This window comes from Hyperolius riggenbachi, chromosome 3 (genome assembly GCF_040937935.1).
Source record: "Hyperolius riggenbachi isolate aHypRig1 chromosome 3, aHypRig1.pri, whole genome shotgun sequence".
In the NCBI taxonomy this organism is placed as follows: Eukaryota; Metazoa; Chordata; class Amphibia; order Anura; family Hyperoliidae; genus Hyperolius; species Hyperolius riggenbachi.
Window position 1 is genome coordinate 84,640,267 of NC_090648.1, and position 15,764 is coordinate 84,656,030.

General features: G+C 46.0%; 1 protein-coding gene across 1 annotated transcript in view; it reads left to right on the forward strand.

Moving 5' to 3' along the window:
- The window catches only part of LOC137562172 (adhesion G protein-coupled receptor E3-like), a 149,039-nt gene that overhangs the window by 8,389 nt on the left and 124,886 nt on the right, over window positions 1–15,764 (forward strand). Inside the window, exon 2 of the mRNA XM_068273505.1 lies at window positions 5,505–5,540. Within this exon, the coding sequence (XP_068129606.1) occupies window positions 5,505–5,540 (36 nt within the window). The remainder of the gene's footprint in view (window positions 1–5,504; window positions 5,541–15,764) is intronic.

A 15,764-nucleotide genomic window follows, 5' to 3' on the forward strand; every position in this document is an offset into this window, starting at 1 on the left:
AATTTGACACTTGTTTTGTCTGAGATAACCTTGTGCTATGTTGTATAACCGTTTGCTACCTCTCTGTCTGTCACCCCTTGTTGCAATGTATGTATCCCTATTTATTGTCCAGCGCTGCGTAACATGTTGGCGCTTTATAAATACAATAAATAGTTATAATCCCTGCAAGGGCAGCACAACTTCCTCTGTTTGTGCATACAATACTTTATGAGATATTGCATAATCTTACTAGAAGCGTAACAGAGTGCCAAAGTGTAAAAAGAGGAAATTATACATGGTGCCGCATCACACGATACAATCCTGTCATTGGTATTTACAGGGTGGAAAATAATTATTAGATGCCCTGCTACATTTTTAAAGAGAATCTGTGCTCTAAAATTCTTACAATAAAAAGCATACCATTCTATTCATTATGTTTTCCTGGGCCCCTCTGTGCTGTTTCTGCCACTCCCTGCTGCAATCCTGGCTTGTAATTGCCAGTTTTAGGCAGTGTTTACAAACAAAAGACATGGCTGCTAACAGCATGTGATAGGCTGAGAGAAGCTCAGTCTGTGACTCATACAGAGCCTGGAGGGGGCGTGGAGAGGGTGTGTATAACTTTTACCTATCACAGCAGAGCAGCACATTCCTGCCTGAGCTGACAAAGCTGACAAAGGAAAGAAGATTAGATTATATAACAGAGATAAAACAGCCACTGTGCAACAAGGAAAGGCTTCAGTAATCCAGACCACATTAGAACAGGTATAGGAACTTATAGGATAGAAGAAATAAGGCTGAAAATTTTGTTACAGAGTCTCTTTAAGTATGTCCAGTTACAATCAAACGAGTATGTGACAAGTTTGTAATTTTTATGGTAGTTTCGTCTTAATGGAGAGAGACAAGCACAATTTTAAGCAAAAATCCTGGGAAAAAAACATATTGCATAAAAGTTATACATTTATTTGCAGGACATTAAGTGAAATACGTATGTGATCCCCAAGCAAGACATGACTCATTACTTGCAAGGTCGGATCTATACTTTTTTCCTGCCTCTAGGCCAACTATTCCCACTTCCAGCTGTTGCAACTTTGGGGGGCACATCATTTGGGCTATTGTCAGCAGCCGATAAACCTTTTTTTTTTTTTTTCCCTAAATTGAGCACTGGCAATCCCCAGCAAAAGTGTCCTGTGTCAAAAGAGGTGAGTGTACATTGCTTTAAATTAGATACCGTATTTTTTGGACTTTAAGATGCTCATGACCATAAGATGCACCTGGGTCTAGAGGACAAAAACCAGGAAAAAAAATACTAAACCGGGTGCATCCATGGTGAAGGGGCATCTTGTGGATTATGCCCCCTTGTAGCTCTTATGTCTCCCATGTGTCAGCCCGTGTCCTCCTCTGTCCACCTTGTGTCCTCCTGAGTCCCCCATGTTCCTGCCTCTATCCCCGTGTGTCCTCCTCTATGTTCCTTTGTGTCCCCGTGTCCTCCGTTTGTCTCCCTGTGTCCTCCTCTGCATGGGCACAGTACACGGAGTCCCCGACATTGCAGCAGGTTGGAGGTTTGTATTAGCAGGCATTCAGGGACTCCCTGCATTTGGACTATAAGACGCAGTGACTTTTTTCCCCACTTTTGGGAGTCTTATAGTCCAAAAAATGCAGTCAATATGTCACCTTCCATATCCCTCTCAGTTCAGGTGTGCTTTAAAAGGCAACTGAAACGAGAGGGATAGGGAAGCTGCCATATTTATTTCCTTTTAAGCAATACCAGTTGCCTGGCTGTCCTGCTGAACAAGCATGCAGCAGATCATGTGCTACTGACATTGTTGTCAGATCTGACAAGATTAGCTGCATGCTTGTTTCTGGTGTTATTCAGACACTACTGCAGCCAAATAGAGCAGCAGGACTGCCAAGCAACTGGTATTGTTTAAAAGGAAATAAATATGGCAGCCTCCATATGCCTCTCGCTTCAGTTGCCCTTTAAAGGGTTAATCAGCTAAATACTGCTGCCCCCTTATACAGTAGCTTGCAAAAGTATTCGGCCCCCTTGAAGTTTTCCACATTTTGTCACATTACTGCCACAAACATGCATCAATTTTATTGGAATTCCACGTGAGAGACCAATACAAAGTGGTGTACACGTGAGAAGTGGATTGAAAATCATACATCATTCCAAACATTTTTTACAAATAAATAACTGCAAAGTGCGGTGTGCGTAATTATTCGGCCCCCTGAGTCAATACTTTGTAGGACCACCTTTTGCTGCAATTACAGCTGCCAGTCTTTTAGGGTATGTCTCTACCAGCTTTGCACATCTAGAGACTGAAATCCTTGCCCATTCTTCTTTGCAAAACAGCTCCAGGTCAGTCAGATTAGATGGACAGCGTTTGTGAACAGCAGTTTTCAGATCTTAGCACAGATTCTCGATTGGATTTAGATCTGGACTTTGACTGGGCCATTCTAACGCATGGATATGTTTTGTTTTAAACCATTCCATTGTTGCCCTGGCTTTATGTTTAGGGTCATTGTCCGGCTGGAAGGTGAACCTCCGCCCCAGTCTCAAGTCTTTTGCAGTCTCAAAGAGGTTTTCTTCCAAGTTTGCCCTGTGTTTGGCTCCATCCATCTTCCCATCAACTCTGACCAGCTTCTGTGTCCCTGCTGAAGAGATGCACCCCCCGAGCATGATGCTGCCACCACCATATTTGACAGTGGGGATGGTGTGTTCAGAGTGATGTGCAGTGTTAGTTTTCTGCCACACATAGCGTTTTGCATTTTGGCCAAAAGGTTCCATTTTGGTCTCATCTGACCAGAGCACCTTCTTCCACATGGTTGCTGTGTCCCCCACATGGCTTGTGGCAAACTGCAAACGGGACTTCTTATGCTTTCTGTTAACAATGCCTTTCTTCTTGCCACTCTTCCATAAAGGCCAGCTTTGTACAGTGCATGACTAATAGTTGTCCTATGGACAGAGTCTCCAACCTGAGCTGTAGATCTCTGCAGCTCGTCCAGAGTCACCATGGGCCTCTTGACTGCATTTCTGATCAGCGCTCTCCTTGTTCGGCCTGTGAGTTTAGGTGGATGACCTTGTCTTGGTAGGTTTACAGTTGTGCCATACTCCTTCCATATCTGAATGATCGCTTGAACAGTGTTCCATGGGATGTTCAAGGCTTTTGAAATCTTTTTGTAGCCTAAGCCTGCTTTAAATTTCTCAATAACTTGATCCCTGACCTGTCTTGTGTGTTCTTTGGACTTCACAGTGTTGTTGCTCCCAATATTCTCTTAGACAACCTCTGAGGCCCTCACAGAGCAGCTGTATTTGTAGTGACATTAGATTACACACAGGTGCACTCTATTTAGTCATTAGCACTCATCAGGCAATGTCTATAGGCAACTGACTGCACTTAGATCAAAGGGGGCCGAATGATTATGCACACCCCACTTAGCAGTTATTGATTTGCAAAAAAATGTTTGGAATCATGTATGATTTTCGTTACACTTCTCACGTGTACACCACTTTGTATTGGTCTTTCATGTGGAATTCCAATAAAATTGATTCATGTTTGTGGCAGTAATATGACAAAATGTGGAAAACTTCAAGGGGGCCGAATACTTTTGCAACCCACTGTATGTAATTTTCTGCATTGTTCCACTTTTTTCTGGAATATTAAATCGTTATTTAATAAGTTTGACTTCTGCTGTACTAAGCCAATGCTCATAGCCTAGAAGAGACTGCAGTGTAACTTGCATTACAAGATTCAGTGCCTGATTGTGCCTTGCTACTGTACGATTGTACTGTGTGTGTGCGTGGCGTTCCCGTATTCGGCCTAAAGCGCACAGCTGACCCAAATACGAAAACGCGGACTGCGTGTAGATCACTCGACAGCAGAGTGACAATCACTGAAGTACTGTCTAGCGGCAGCTAGTGGTGGCCCTCATGCAGGCACAGTTAGGACGACCTCGAAGTCGGCCTCTGCACCGGCGGGGACCCCGGGCTGGCGGCTGTGAGGGGAGATGCTGCAAGGGGGACATGTCAGCTGCAAAGGGCTGGAGTAGGACCCAGGTAAGTATATAAGGGGGCAGCAGTATTTAGCTGATGATTCCTTTAAAGAGAAGGTGCTAGCAGTTAAAAAAAAAAACAGATCTACTTACCTGGGGCTAGAGTACTCGCAGGTACCCACTGGTTACCCAAAATGTGTGTTAGATTCAGGTACCCATTTTGATTTTTTGTGGGTAGCAGGTCTGCAGGTGCGGGTACCAGATTCATCAGAAAGCAGGTTGCGGGTCGGGTGCGGGCAGTGGGACTGCAGGTGCGGGTCTGTAAAATTTGACCCGCACAGGGCATCAGGTTGAGTACCTGCGGGTTACCCGAAATGCGGGCCGGGTTTGGGTACGTGTTTTGATTTAATCAGGTTGTGGGTCGGGTGCGGGTAGCGGCCTGCAGGTGCGAGTACCAGATTCAACAGAAATCGGGATGCTGGTCGGATATGGGTAGCAGGGCTGCGGGTGCGGGTCAGGTGTGGGTCTGAAAAATTAGACCCACGTAGGCCTGGGGCTTCCTCCAGGAAGTCTGCATCTGCGCAGAACACTCCAGACCACGTGAGCGCGATCACGAGTAGTGCAGCCGCGTGCTTGCACAGGTGCAGAAGATGCCGACCTGGCGAGGTCGGCACCTGCAATAAAGGGGATCCCGGGACACTGACAGGGAGCGGAAATGCGGCAAGGGACATATCAGCTGCCAGGGGCTGGAGGAAGTCCCAGGTACATAGATTTGCTCTCACCTTCCCTTTAAAGGATACCCGAAGTGACATGTGACATGATGAGATAGACGTGTATGTACAGTGCCTAGCACACAAATAACTATGCTGTGTTCCTTTTTTTCTTTCTCTGCCTCAAAGAGTTAAATATCAGGTCCTGACTCAGACAGGAAGTTACTACAGTGTGAAAGTAAGAGATTCCCCATTTTATCTCTTTCCTGCTCTCAAAAGCCATTTTGTGCTAGGAAAGTGTTTTATAGTAGGAATTTCTGATCAGTGAGGGTCACACTGTAGTCACTTCCTGTCTGAGTCAGGACTGAGTCAGCCACTTACATACCTGATATTTAACTCTTTCAGGCAGAGAAAGAAAAAAGAAACACTGCATAGTTATTTGTGTGCTAGGCACTGTACATATCCATGTCTATCTCATCATGTCACATGTCACTTCGGGTATCCTTTAAGGAAAAATATATTATGAGAAAATGTGCAAGGTGAGATAATTCTCAATTTGTTAATCAATTTGTTATTTTTGCAATATAAACAATACAAGTCACATGCTTGCATTCTAAAGCAAAGCTTAAATCAGTGGTGCAAGGAGATTGCATTATTCATCAGGATCTCATTTACATTTTAAATATGCATAAGTATAATAAAATGTAGTATTAATTATGATTTATTTAGTAAGTATAAAAAAATGCCATCACTTTAAAAAGTATAAGAGAAGATGTTCCATAAACATTGAAGGTTGTTTTTTTCTTATGTTTATCTCCTTAGGTGTCACTCTTACAATATGTTGGCTCAGTGTGACGGGTAAGTTATGGGAAATAAATATTCAAAAAAATGTATTTTACTGGATAAGGCATTTCAAAGTCTCTGTACAGATGGGGTTCTAACGTATAGCATAACCTTCTCATTAGATGTCATATATAAACATGCGGTGGGTCACAGACGTGTGTGCAGGGGGTGGGGATTACACGCAATGGTTCTCTAGAGCTGTTACTCAATGGGCTATAGCAGGGCCGGGACAAGGTCCTCCAGCACCCAAGGCTGAGACACCAAAGTGCGCCCCTCCATCCCTCCCACTCCAGCCGTCACACACTGATTGCTATTAGACTAAGAGGTGCCCCAATACCCCCAACACTTCTGGCTTGCAGTCACTGCCATGTATGCCCTTTTCTTATTTATCTATGCTTCAAACACAATAGGGGAATGGTAGCTGAGTTGTGCGCCCCCTCCTACATGGCTACCCTGAGGCTGGAGCCTCTCTCGCCTCTGCCGCGGGCCGGCCCTGGGCTACAGGAATAGTAGTAGCAATAATCTTCCCAAGAAAGTAGACAAAAAACTCAAGGTTTTACCACCTCCATGTACTATGAGGGCCAGCCGATGTTCAATATTAGTTCAATATTATGAGCAGATTGTGTAGGTAAGCTCTCATACTAAATGAAAGTGGTAAAAATGGCAAATCATAGGCCAATCAAAATTGGATGTCTGTACACACCCTTAGCAGCAAAACCAATATGGCTGATATAGAATGATTTATTCCAATCGCCACAGTAGTCACATTTTTGACACATTTTAATAATATTACATTTGTCACTGTAATTACCAATTCTGTATTTTGTATCAATTCTGTATTTTGTATATTGGTGTATACCATCGTCCAGGGCCGGGACAAGGTCCTCCAGCACCCAAGGCTGAGACACCAAAGTGCGCCCCTCCATCCCATCCACCCCAGCCGTCACACACTACTCCAGCCGTCACACACTACTCCAGCCGTCACACACTACTCCAGCCGTCACACACTACTCCAGCCGTCACACACTACTCCAGCCGTCACACACTACTCCAGCCGTCCCTCCTACTCCAGCCGTCACACACTACTCCAGCCGTCACACACTACTCCAGCCGTCACACACTACTCCAGCCGTCCCTCCTACTCCAGCCGTCACACACCTTTATCTCTAGTTATCTGGCTTGCAGTCACTGCCATGTATCCCCTTTTCTTATTCCTCTCTCCCAGTGATGCTTGGATTCCCCCCAATCACTGATTCAACCTATTCGGCCGTGGTTGAGAAAAAAATCTGGAAATGGCGTGATTCATTTCCGGATTTGAAACAGACTCACAAATTCTACTCAGATTTTTCCCGTGAATGAGGCAATCACGGAAATTCACGGCCGTAATCACGGAAAACGCGTTTTAGCTAATAGCAAAGCCCCCATACATGCTACAATCACCAAAATTGCATGGATTATAAAGTTTATCAGTGGCTACAACTTAAAAAAAAATTCAAAAAGAACTTTTAGTTTTTGAGAAAATCGATTTCAGCTATACGCTTTTTTTTTTTTTTTTACATATTGTTTCCCACTATCTTTTCAACATATCCTGCAAATTTGGTGTTGCTAGGATGTAAGGGGCCTTTGCTATTAACTGATAAAGTCGGAGGGAATTGTTTCACTAAGAACTGTTATTTACACATTTAAATGTACCGTATATACTCGCATATAAGCCGACCCGCATATAAGCCGACCCTCCAACTTTTACCTGAAAAACCAGGAAAAAATGATTGACCGCCATATAAGCCGGGGTTAGGAAATGCTGGATTGGTGCAGCCCCCCAGTGTGTCCCAGTATAGCTAGTATAGTGCCCAGTATAGGTAGTATAGTGCCCCAGTATAGCTAGTATAGTGCCCAGTAGGGGTAGGTAGTGCCCCAGTATAGCTAGTATAGTGCCCAGTATAGCTATTATAGTGCCCAGTATAGGTAGTATAGTGCCCCAGTATAGCTAGTATAGTGCCCCAGTATAGCTAGTATAGTGCCCAGTATAGCTAGTATAGTGCCCAGTATAGGTAGTATAGTGCCCAGTATAGGTAGTATAGTGCCCCAGTATAGCTAGTATAGTGCCCAGTATAGCTAGTATAGTGCCCAGTATAGCTAGTATAGTGCCCAGTATAGCTAGTATAGTGCCCAGTATAGCTAGTATAGTGCCCAGTATAGCTAGTATAGTGCCCAGTATAGCTAGTATAGTGCCCAGTATAGGTAGTATAGTGCCCCAGTATAGGTAGTATAGTGCCCAGTATAGCTAGTATAGTGCCCAGTATAGCTAGTATAGTGCCCAGTATAGCTAGTATAGTGCCCAGTATAGGTAGTATAGTGCCCCAGTATAGCTAGTATAGTGTCCAGTATAGCTAGTATAGTGCCCAGTATAGCTAGTATAGTGCCCAGTATATTATTATTATTATTATTATTATTTATTAGATTTATATAGCGCCAACATATTACGCAGCGCTGTACAATAAATAGGCTTACAGACAATGATAACAGGGTTGACAGAACAATACAGGTAACAGACCATAGATACAACAATACAGGTAATAGCAATAAGATACACAACACAATGCAGATAATAGTACAATGCCAGATCATAAACTGGAATGGTAGTGGTAAAAAATTACCAGTTCCAAATTCTGGGTAAAGTGCACACAGTCAAGTATGATACACAAGGGAAGAGGGCCCTGCCAAAGGCTTACAATCTAGAGGGAGGGGCTGGTGACACAAAAGGAGGGGGTGCATCAAGAAGTTATTGGCAGAAAGGATTAGGGTAGTGTTGAGTTGATGTAGGCCTCCTTGAAGAAGTGAGTTTTGAGTGCTTTTTTGAAGGTGTTGAAGGTGGGAGCGAGCCTGATGGGCAGCGGGAGAGAGTTCCACAGGATAGGGGCAGCTCTAGTGAAGTCCTGCAGTCTGGCATGGGAGTGCGAGATGCGTGGGGTGGTTAAGAGGAGGTCGTTGGAGGAGCGAAGTGGGCGGCCAGGTGTATATCTGCTGACCAGGTCAGAGATGTAGGTTGGGCAGGACTTGTGTAAGGATTTGTATGCCAAACATAGGATCTTGAAGCTGATTCTGAAGTGAATTGGAAGCCAATGAAGGGATTTGCGTAGGGGAGTTGTGGAGACAGAGCGGTGGGAGGAGTAGATGAGTCTGGCTGCTGCGTTCATGATGGATTTTAGGGGGGCGATGCGGTTTTGAGAAATGCCTGACAAGAGGGAGTTGCAGTAGTCCAGGCGGGAGATGATGAGGGCATGGACAAGGAGTTTGGTAGTGTCTGGGGTCAGGAAAGGCCGGATCTTGGAGATGTTGCGTAAGTGGAAATAGCAGGCTCTAGCTACGGTTTGGATGTGGGAGGTGAAGGAGAGGGCCGAGTCTAGGGTGACACCCAGGCAGCGGGCTTGTGTGGTTGGATGAATGATTGTGCCATTGACAGTGACATAGAGGTCAGTGGGGGGTGAAGCAGCACGGGGCGGGAAGATTAGGAGCTCAGTCTTATCCAGGTTTAATTTTAGGAACCTGGCAGACATCCACGATGAAATAGCTGAGAGACCAGAGGATACCTTCTCCATGGTGGTGGTGGAGAGGTCAGTGGTATGGAGGTAAATCTGGGTGTCATCTGCATATAGGTGATAGTTGAAACCCAGAGAGGAGATGAGTTTTCCAATGGAGGCGGTGTAAATGGAGAACAGCAGGGGACCAAGAACAGAGCCTTGGGGGACCCCAACTGAAAGTGGGAAGGAGGTTGAGGAGGAACCATTGAAGGAGGTCTTGAAGGAGCGATTTGAGAGGTAGGAGGAAAACCATGCTAGGGCACGGTCTTGGATACCCACAGATTGCAGTGACTGGAGTAGCAGGGAGTGATCAACAGTGTCGAATGCTGATGAGAGGTCTAGGAGGAGAAGGATAGTGTATTTTCCTTCGGCCTTGGCAAGCGTGAGGTCATTGACGACCTTGGTGAGGGCAGTCTCGGTGGAGTGGCCTGGCCGAAATCCTGATTGTAGGGGATCAAATAGGGAGTTGGAGTCAAGGTAATGGGTCATGCGTTGGTGGACTAAACGCTCTAGGAGTTTAGATGCAAAAGGGAGTAAGGAGATAGGACGGTAGCTGGATGGAAGTGAGGGGTCTAGTGAGGGTTTTTTAAGTAGGGGAAGTACAGTGGCCTGTTTGAAGTCAGAGGGGAAGGTACCCGTGGAGAGGGAGAGGTTAAACAGAGAGGTGAGGACAGGAGCCAGAACAGGGAAGTGAGGACGGAGGCATTTGGATGGCACAGGGTCTAGGGGGCTAGAGGTGGCAGGAGAAGTGGCTAGGAGACGGCTGACTTGGTCCTCTGTGATAGGAGTAAAGGCAGTGAGTGGAGGGTGGGGTGGGGAATAGGTATTGGTGGGGGAGGAAGAGGTGGTGGAGTGGAGGCATGAGATTTCCCGTCGGATGCTGGCTATTTTGTCGGTAAAGTGGCTGGACAGATCAGTGGCTGAGAGGGCGGAGGTGGGGGGAGGAGTGGTGGGGTTAAGGAGGGAGTTGAAGGTGGCGAAGAGGCGCCGAGGGTTGGAGGCTTGGGATCCGATCAAGGCAGCAAAGTATTTTTGTTTAGCATCAGTTAATGCGGTATAGAACAGCTGCAGGTTGGCCTTGTATGCCAAGAAGTCGGAGTTGCTGCGGGATTTCCTCCATTTGCGTTCGTAGGTGCGTGTCTGTTTTTGGAGGTTGCGAGTGTGTGCATTGTGCCAGGGCTGGGGGTTGATGGGACGGCTGGGGCGGAATGTGGGGGGTGCAGCAATGTCTAGGACTGCTGAAAGGGCCTGGTTGTATTTGGCCACGGCTTGGTTTGGGCAGGTAACGTTAGGGAGGGTGGATGTGAGGGAGTGGAGGGGGTTGGCTAGTGCAGTTGGGTCTAGGTTATGCAAATCTCTCTGCCAACGACCTGAGGGTGGAGAAGGGTTGGGGGAGGATGATGGGGAGATGGAGAAAGTGAGAAGGTGATGGTCGGAGAGGGGGAAGGGTGTAATGTCCAGGTTGGGGAGGGTGGCGGATTTTGAGAGAATCAGGTCGAGAGTGTGGCCAGCGCGGTGGGTGGGGGAATTGGTGTGTTGGGAGAGGCCAAGGGAAGTAGTGAGGGAGAGCAGTTGAGAGGCTTCAGGGGAGTAAGGGCTGTCCATGGGTATGTTGAAGTCCCCAAGTATGATTGTGGGGAGGTCAGAGGAGAGGATGTGTGGGAGCCAAGAGGCCAGGTTGTCCAGGAATTGTTTAATGGAGGTGGATGGGGGGCGGTAAAGGACTGCGATGACTGCTGGAAGGGGATGGTAGAGGCGGATAACATGTGTCTCAAAGGATGTAAAGTTTAAAGAAGGGGGTGGCGTGAGGACACGGAAAGTGCAGGACGGGGAGAGGAGCAGACCCACCCCTCCCCCAGACCTGTTTTCTGGTCTGGGGGTGTGACTGAGGTGAAGTCCCCCATAGGAGAGGGCCGCTGCTGCAGCAGAGTCAGAGGGGGTGAGCCATGTCTCTGTGAGGGCAAGGAGGGTGAGGGAGTTGGAGAGGAAAAGGTCATGGATTTCAGTGAGTTTCTTGCGGACTGATCTAGCATTCCAGAGGGCGCAGGAGAGAGGGGTGCTGTGCTTGTGAGAGGTCTGGATGGGAATGAGGGAGGAGAGGGAATGAGTGTGGGTGCGGGAAGGAACTGTGAGGGGGGTGGAGACATGTTTAGAGTGGGGTGTGCATGGAGTCAGTGATGGAGTGGTATGGGAGTTGCGTGGGGTTGGAGGGTAAAATGGGAGGGTAGAGTTACATAAGGTGACCTAGTAGCTAGTATAGTGCCCAGTATAGCTAGTATAGTGCCCAGTATAGCTAGTATAGTGCCCAGTATAGCTAGTATAGTGCCCAGTATAGCTAGTATAGTGCCCCAGTATAGCGCGACCCCCCTCCACCCTCCACCCGCGGCCGCCGCTGCTATTACCTGCTCAGGTGGGTGGTGGGAGGTCCGTGACCCCCCGCCTCTCCCTTCTCCCCTCCCCGCTCCCCCCCCCGGCCGCCGCTGCTATTACCTGCTCAGCCAGCGGCCGCTTCCTCTAATCCGGCGGGTTCCCCTCTCCAACTCCATGCGTATACCGTTGTTTCACAGCAGCGCGCCCGGCGCTGCTGCTGTGACGAGGCAGGAAAGAGCGCGGCTTCCTGTAGCGGCGATGTGTATTGCCGTTACAAGGGGAACCGCTCTTTCCTGCCTCATCACAGTACCAGCGCCGGGCACGCGCGGGGGGGGGGGGGGGGGCGCGGACCACCGACCACCTCCCACCACCCACCAAGACTCGCATACAAGCCGACCCCCTAACTTTTGGCCCCCTTTTTGGGGGTCAAAAATTCGGCTTGTATCCGAGTATATACGGTATACTTTCTGCCTTTGAAATTTTAAAATCGATTTTCTCAAAAACTATAAAGACTTTTTGAAAAAATGTTTTTCCTCTTGTTCCCACTATTCTTCTTAACATATCTGGCAAATTTGGTGTTCCTACCATGTAAGGGGGCTTTGCTATTAACCGCTAAAGTCGGCAAAGGATAATCGCGAATTAATTTTTACTGTGATCCCTGCGATCACGACCGTGATTGCATTTCGGATATTTGTAATCACGGAATTTCCGTGGCCGATTTCCGGGATCCAGAATCGATCACGGATTCGGAAGTCGAATAGTGAAAAAGTGCTTTGAATCATGGCTATTCTGTGATCACGGAAAATATCTGCCCATCACTGCTCTCTCCTTCATACACAATAGGGGAATTATAGCTGAGTTGTGCGCCCCGTCCTACACTGCGCCCTGAGGCTGGAGCCTCTCTCGCCTCTGCCTCGGCCCAGCCCTGCCATCATCTGTATTATTATGTACCCCCTGCTTGTTTCTTACTTTCAGTGGCCTAGCTAGAGATTATAGGGCCCCATAGCACGGGGCACTCTTTAGTCATGCCACCTGCCCCTACACTATGGATAGGAGTTAAATGGCAATTGACATTCTTGTGCAATCTGCACTGCATATAGTCCATGGGCACTGAGAGGGTGGAGGAGCACAAGAAAGTTAGTAGTTAATACATCAAGTATCACCTGGGCCCTCATGTGCTCCAGGGCCCCATAGCAGATGCTCTGACTGCTATGGCTATTGCTACGCCCCTGCTTACTTTGTACAGTGCCACATAATAATAATTATTATAATGTACTCAGTGTTGAAAGGTCTGAGATTTGCAGTATTTGCATTATACAGTCTTTCTCTGCTGAACCCAGATTTGTGCAAGTTCTACTCACACGACCTGCATGGGTTTCATTATTGTGAAGATCATATTAAAGCGGAACTGAACTCAGAACTTCCTCTCTGCTCTAAAAGATAAGCAACATCATAATGACCTTTAAAGAAAAACATTTCTTTGTCACAGCTGATACAAGTCCTGTAATAAATCTGCAGTGTTTCTACTTCCTGATTCATGGAAGCATACGTATTGACAACATCCTGTGCTTTCAAATGAGCTTATCTGCCTTATCTGCCGTAGCAGTCATGTGACACAGGGGAGAGATCAAATTACAACTTGTAATTAGTCGCAGATGAGGGGGAATTAGACAGGCTAAACTCTCTAAATACATACAGGGTGCATTTCTCTATGTTTTCATTCTATCCTGTGCATGCATACTTCAGTAGTGGGAAGCTTTTGTATAGTACTGAAGCTTTGCACATCCTCTTTGCGCCCCCCATTTCTGCACAGTCCTTTTTTCCTTGTGTCTGCGCTCTAGTTTTGAATGTATCCAGACTGCGCACACCAATCATTTTGTATTACCAGATACCTCCACAATCTCAGCTGCTATGTAATTTATAGAACCCTGCACAAGTGTCCGAAAAAACGGAAAATGCTTGCAAGCAGGCACTTTTATTCCAGCATGCCATAAACGCATTTATAAAACATATAAAATGGACCTCCTGAGGAGCACAAGATAAATAAAATGAACCTCCTCCAAGAGATGTATTATTAAAGGACCACTGTCTTGAAAATCATAACATTTAAAATATATATAAATATATACATATTATTATTATTATTATTATTATTATTGATTTATAAAGCACCAACATATTCCGTGGCGCTGTACAAAGTAAGAAACAAACATGGGGTACATAATACAGACACTGGTGTACACTAATATACAAGATACATAATTAGTGACAAAATACAAAAAATTATGCAGCATAAAGAATACAAAATACAGAAGTGGTAATGACAGTGATAAAAATAACATGATGAATAAAATGTATTATGATTTCCAAGACACAAAAGGGGGAGAGAGCCCTGCCCTTGCAAGCTTACAATCTAAAGGGAATGGGGGGAAACAAGAGGAGGGGTAGTATACGATAAAATATATAAAGGCAGTGTGTTTTAGGATACCTAGTAGGAGTCCAATTTGGTCTTAGGACAAAGGGAAGTGGCTTAAGGTAGTGCATATGCTTGTCTGAACAAATGAGTTTTTAGAGAATGTTTAAAAGTAACAAAGGTTGGCGAGTGACAGATGTGTTGTGGGAGGGGATTCCAGAGAAGGGGTGAAGCGCGTGCAAAATCTTGTAAGCGTGAATGTGAGGTGATTCTAGAGGAGGACAACAGAAGATTGTGTGCAGATCTGAGATTGCGATTGGGTTTGTATCTGGAAATTAGTGAGGATATGTACTGGGGAGAGAGATTGTGGAGAGCTTTGTAGGTTAGGGTTAGGAGTTTGAACTGGATCCTCTGGTTAATTGGCAGCTAGTGAAGAGCTTGATAGAGAGTGTCAGCAGAGGAAGATCGAGAAGAAAGATGAATGAGACGAGCAGCTGAGTTCAGTACTGACTGGAGCGGGGCTAGTTTGTTAGAAGGTAGTCCACAAAGTAGTATGTTGCAGTTGTCCAGACGAGAAATTGTAAGAGCATGTATTAACATTTTGGTTGTGTCTTGAGTGAGAAAGGGACGGATGCGAGATATATTTTTGAGTTGGAGATGGCAGGAGCTGGTTATGGAGTTAAGATGAGGAATAAAAGAGAGAGAAGAGTCGAATATTACCCCCATGCACCGTGCTTTGGGAACTGAAGTTATGGGAGTGTTATTAACATTTATAGTTACTTCAGGCAGAGAGGTGGCCAGAGACGGTGGAAAAATTATTAGTTCTGTTTTACTCATATTAAGTTTTAGGAAGCGAGAGGACATGAAGGAGAATATAGCAGACAAGCAGTCAGGAACACGTTTGAGGAGGGAGTTAAGGTCTGCGTCCGAGAGGTACAGTTGCGTATCATCTGCATACAGGTGGTATTGAAACCCGAATGAGTTGATTAAGTCACCAAGACCGTGCATGTAGATGGAAAAGAGGAGGGGACCAAGGACAGAGCCTTGAGGAACCCCGACAAACAAAGCATGAGGAGAAGAGATCTGATCTGAGTAGGAGACTGTGAAGGACCTTCCAGAGAGGTAGGAAGATAACCATGTGAGAGCAAGGCCCTTTATACCTACATTTGAAAGTATTTGTAAGAATAAGGTGTGGTCGACCGTATCGAATGCTGATGACAGATCAAGAAGGATGAGTATGGAAAATTGACCTTTGGATTTAGCTGTAAGAAGGTCATTGGCCACTTTGGTAAGGACCGTTTCCGTGGAGTGGTTGGAGCGAAAGTCAGACATATAAGAAGTACGTTTCTTCCAGAGTAAAATGAGCATAAATTACTTTTCTCCTATGTTGCTGTTACTTACAGTAAGTAGTAGAAATCTGACAGAACCAACAGATTTTGGACTAGCCCATCTCCTCATGGGCAGTTTTCAGGGTTTTCTTAATTTTCAAAAACACTTATTGAATGGCAGTTGCTCCGTCCAACTGCCAAAAAAGAGTACGGTGAGCTGGGAGGCTGGGCAGCATCTTTGTATTAATCTTTCTCAGGGATAGTCTTTATAAAGAATGAAGGCCATGCCCCCCATGAGGAGATGGACTATCCCAAAACCTGTCAGTATTGTCAGATTACTACTAACTACTGTAAGTGACAGCAACATAGGAGATAAGTAATCCATGGCTCATTTTACCCAGGAAGAAGTATACTCATTATCTGTAAGTGTTTACATATCGTTTAAATTTTAAGATTTTCGCAACAGGGGTCCTTTAAAGAACCACATCTCCCAGCAAGCATTGCAGGGGGCTGTGGACACATGCTACCGCCGCAGCCGCTTCAAACT